At 35.9% G+C, this 5,061-nt stretch overlaps 1 protein-coding gene across 1 annotated transcript; it reads right to left on the bottom strand.

Moving 5' to 3' along the window:
• Positions 1 to 440: 440 nt before the first annotated feature.
• Positions 441 to 3,369, bottom strand: LOC115227542 (the record flags this gene model as incomplete). The annotated part of the gene is made up of 1 exon (XM_029798338.2): positions 441 to 3,369. A coding segment is annotated over one exon (2,042 nt), but the record flags the coding sequence as incomplete, so codon positions are not given.
• Positions 3,370 to 5,061: the final 1,692 nt, after the last annotated feature.

Raw genomic sequence — 5,061 nt, 5'->3', positions numbered from 1 at the left:
CACAGCTCTTCAATATCCTCCCGAAGAACCTGAGAGACCTGCATGGGGTGGATGCAGATGTCTTTAAAATGAAGCTGGATCTCTTCCTGTCAGGTGTCCCAGATGAACCAACTTCACGGCAGGAGGGGCAGATGAGGGCAGCTGCATCGAACTCTCTCATGCACCAAATGGCAGCTGCTAGAAAGCTTTCGTGAAGTGAAACCAAGTAGCAATACCAAATGGCGGTGCCCCAGCATGGCCACAGCTCATGGGCTGAAACTAGAATCAATCAATCAATCAATCAATCAAATCGATTTGTTCGACTAAAATCCTTCAAGGCGATGCCCCAGCATGGCCGCAGTCCAATGGCTGAAATAAGTAAAAGATAAAAGGTAAGAAAAAAGAATCGAGAAATCCGAATTAAGAAAAATATTTTCAAATTCAATGAAAAACTCAAAAAATATAGAACGGATACAATTTTATTAATTCCAAATACATTTATTGCTGTTGTAACGGAAGAGGAATCGTTGATGTTGAAGTGGTTGTTGTAATTCCAAGAATTATCAAAGGTAGTTCTTCGATTTTTTTTTGATTTTTTATCCAAAGAAACCAAGAGTTTAAAATATATTTTTCGTAATGTTTAAGAACAAAAAATATAACACGAATTACATTTAAAGACGAACCAAAAAAAAAAAGAAATTTACTAAACGGAGCACGACGTGAAATATGGCAGAATATGGGGAAATATCAATAAAATTTTATTTATTTATTTATTTATTTCAAATTGCAATGTATTGATCTTATATGATGTATTGATTTTGTAAAGAATACATCGATTTCAAACAAATTTTGATGGTGGAAAATATGATGACGTTTATCAAAACCAGACGTTAAGTAGTTTGTGCAAAGATGTTCATAGTATGTATCTGTGTGTGTGTATGGATGCTTCTGTTTATGTGTGTCAATGAGAGTGCATATGGGTATACCAGTGTGTGTTTGTGCGTGCGTACGCGCGCGTTTGTGATTTACTGGGGGTGGTTCGCTCAGTCTGGTAACCAGAGTTTGATGTATCAGTATTTGACTAGATGAGACACGATGAGACACGATCACAGCTACGTCCTACTGAACCGATCTTTACAAAAGGAGGAAAACATTCGATGTAATGTTTAAATAATAGCTCAAATCGTAACAATAATCTTCTTTGCTTTTTAATTGCGGAAAATGTTTTACAACCATAAAAAAAAACTGTATTCATTTAAGTAATTTAATTTTTAATGACATTCCACCGCGTTTTTTAATAGTTTGTTTTATTTTCAATTGATAAGTCTGTGATGTTCTGTTGTCTTTTTTAGTTCACTTTTTTGTTTTTTAAAGAAGTTTTTCGCTCAAGATAAACGGCATAATGCAAAACGCCCTTCTTATTTACGTAACCCACAAGCAGTTTCGGGAAATAGCTTCCTCTAAAGTAATGATAAGCGATAACTTCACCTACACCTGAAGCAGTAAGGTTATGTTTAAAGAGACCTTGTCTGGTAGTGTCTCTGCGATAAATTACCGAAAATCGAGGTTTTTTATAGCGGCTTGAGGAATCCAGGTATGTCATGACTCGGCCAGATTTGAAATTTAGCTTCATACTAAAGATAAGATCTCGTAAACTGATATTCATATACTCTTTAGAAAATTTAATGGGTTTCTTTTCCAGAATAAAGCATACCAATGGCTCGTGGTTTATGTGGAAAAAACTTTGAATCCTCGGAACGTAACCCTTCTCGTTATATACATGAGCGAAGAGTTTATAACTTTGAGAATATTGCCGAATTCCGAATTTAATATCCACTGGGGGTTCGCTTTCCTTGTTAAAAAGTGCCATATATTTTTGCGTGCCTCCGTGTGAATAACTTTTATATGTTTGTATCAATTTCAGGTAGGCATGACTTTCTGCGTAGACATGCTTGTAATGTAGAAGTCTCTTTTCCTCTAAACCATGTTCGAGGTAGAAGGCGTCTGGAGTTTGACCAGGATTAAAGTGGGCTATAACACTGAAAAAGGTTTTTTCTTTAAACTCATAAGCACTAATCCATTCCACTTTAAAGTCTTGTTCTCGGATGGCACTAACATATGCTGAAATATGTCTCTCTGGTACTTGATACTTAACGATACGCGATCCTTCGGCTGGAGTACCAATTTGAATGTCTGAGAGATCGTAATTGAAATAATCAGGAGTATGAAGATCAAAATTCTTTGCAAAATGTAAAATTTCTTTGTTGAATAAATTTTTGTTCTTTCTTCCAACTAACAGCATCACAAATGCATCAGCTGACGAATGTGTTGAGTTGTGGTGTTTATGCATAGACTTCAACAATCCTTTATGATAAAAGAGCATATCATCTGTGTTCATGTCACTTTCTTGCCAAATATGGCCATGTTTGTTGACATTGATCCCAGCTCCCATCCAACTATCGACATGTCCAACTACACGGCTTGGTTTCTCCAAGAGCATTCTTACTCCGGACGCGTTGAGAAGATGATGGTCGCCAGAATAATCCAAACAACGAGAAAAGCGCATTACATCATAAACGTTGGAGTGCCATTCAACTCTGGCATGTTCTGGTGGAGCATGTAAGGTATTGGACGGCATATGTAATACAGCACCGTTCTTCTTGTTTTTCTCATCATGGTGGTGGTTAGCGATGCTACCCTTTGTATGCCACATACCACACGGCTCCAGAATGTTCTTACGAACAAAATCAGCGTAGCCTAACTCTTGTACCTTCTCGATAATTCGTTCCAATATGACGTAACCAAAATTTGAGTATGTTGAGTGTGTACCTGGTCGATCGTGAAGAGGAAGGGAAATGACATATCTGATGACGTCTCTCAGTTCTAATGGTCGAGATAACTTCATGATGTCAGTTATGTTGGGTACACGGTAGCCTTTAGATAAATATACAGAGTTCAGCAGAGGATCAAACAGAGGTGGTTTGTTTGCGTTCCAACCAGCAGCGTGGCGCAGCAGATCATCAATTGTTATATCATACAACAGTTTGTCAGTATGATGAGCGCCCCACGGTTTCAAATGACCTAAAATTCCTCTTTTACCAAATACTTTATTTGAGAGCACCAATTTGTTTTCTTCGGCTAATTTCAGAATGGAGACTGCAGTAAACATCTTGGCAATGCTTGAAACCGGGAACAACGTTTCTGGGGTGATTTTGTGTTCTTTATGCAATTTCCCGTAACCTCTGGCATAAATAAGTTTGCCATGTCGTGATAAAGCAATCGCTGCCCCTTCGTACTGATGTTTGTTCAAAAATTTATTGAATGCCTCATCAAATGATTTATTGGTTGGCAGTTGATGATCAACACACACACCTATGGAAGAGAAAGAAAACAAAATCATTTCAATTACTGGAATTTAATTAATGAAATACAAATACAAAATCATATTTTCATTCATCCTAAGAAGCAATTCATCTGTTTATACAGTTTGAGTTCAAATTCCGACGAGGTCGACTTTGCCTTTCCTCCTTTCAGAGTCGATAAAAAAAAGAACCAGTTGAGCCCTGAGGTCGATGTAATCGACTTACTCCCTCTCTCGAAATTGCTGGTCTAGTGCCAACATTTGAAACCAATGAGTAAGGCTGTTGCTGTTTTTTTTTTTGTTTTGTTTTTTTTCTTGCGAGCGAAGAACAGTGAAAGGGTAGGAAATCTTCGTTCGACTCCATTCTTTCATTTATTCATATAAAAAAAACACACAAATTACCACACAAGAACACGAGGTTTCTGCCCTTGACATGTAGCTTCAACCGTGTTTTCTGACGTGAATTTGCTACCAGGTATCGATTAACCGAATTATCAATACTAGGATAATAATTAATATATTATATATATATATATATATATATAATAGCATATAAAGATTCATAGTATTTAATAAAAATTTATTGAAGATGGTACAGTAACTTATGATGCACCAAAAAAAACTATACTGATTTAACATACAGTAAGTGGGTTGATTATAGCGAGAAAGAGCAACAAGAATGGATAGGTTTTTAGTGTAAAATCGTTTCATACAGGACACCTCAGGTTCCGGTTTTATTAACACATTGACAAAGGTTACAGATATAAAAGAGTCCCACTCATCATGTGAAATACATGTAATTCTCTAGACATCCTAGTGTTTGAGGCTATACTCATGAAGTAATGTGATAATAAACAGATTTCTAAAGTTCCATTAAAGTTCTTTAAAATGGAGGTTAGTCTTATCACAGAATATTAAAAAATTTTGATAGCATCACAGAGAAGGTGACCTAATCCAATGAATTTCCATAGATATGATGAGGGATTAATACTCACAGAAGACAAATTTATGCATTGTTATTAGCATACAGAGAGGGTGAATTAATCCTTTGTATATATGCACAGATTCCAATGGTGTAGATGTAAATTCCAGAGAAACATGGAGATGAATTGCATATTCAACAGGCGATAAATTTTACAATGTTGAACACAATGAGGTAGGTACCAATCCTTGTTATAGGTACCAATGTTATAGGTAACAAGGATTGGTACCTACCTCATGTGTTCAACCATTGTAAAAATTTATCGCCTGTGAATATGAAATTCATCTCCATTTCTCTGGAAATTTAACATCTACACCATTGGAATCTGTGCATATATACAAAGGATAATTCACCCTCTCTGTAATGCTAATAACAATGGATAAATTTGTCTTCTGTGAGTATATTCCCTCATCATATCTATGGAAATTCATATGGATTAGGTCACCTTCTCTGTGATGCCTATCAAAACTTTTTTAATATTCTGTGATAAGACTTACATCATCTTTAAAGAACTTTAATGAACTTTAGAAATCTGTTTAATTATCTACATTACTTCATGAGTATAGCCTCAAACACTAGGATGTCTAGAGAACTTACATGTATTTTAGCTATGAGTACGGGACTCGTTTTATGCTGTAACCTTGCAACTTTTAATAAACCTGTCCTTGTATGAAACGATCGTACTAAACAACCTATCCATTTCTTGTTGCTTCTTCATCGCTTATATATATATATATAT

The sequence above is a fragment of the Octopus sinensis genome, unplaced genomic scaffold (assembly GCF_006345805.1).
Source record: "Octopus sinensis unplaced genomic scaffold, ASM634580v1 Contig04503, whole genome shotgun sequence".
Classification (NCBI taxonomy): Eukaryota; Metazoa; Mollusca; class Cephalopoda; order Octopoda; family Octopodidae; genus Octopus; species Octopus sinensis.
This window is presented reverse-complemented; position numbering and strand designations above follow the sequence as displayed.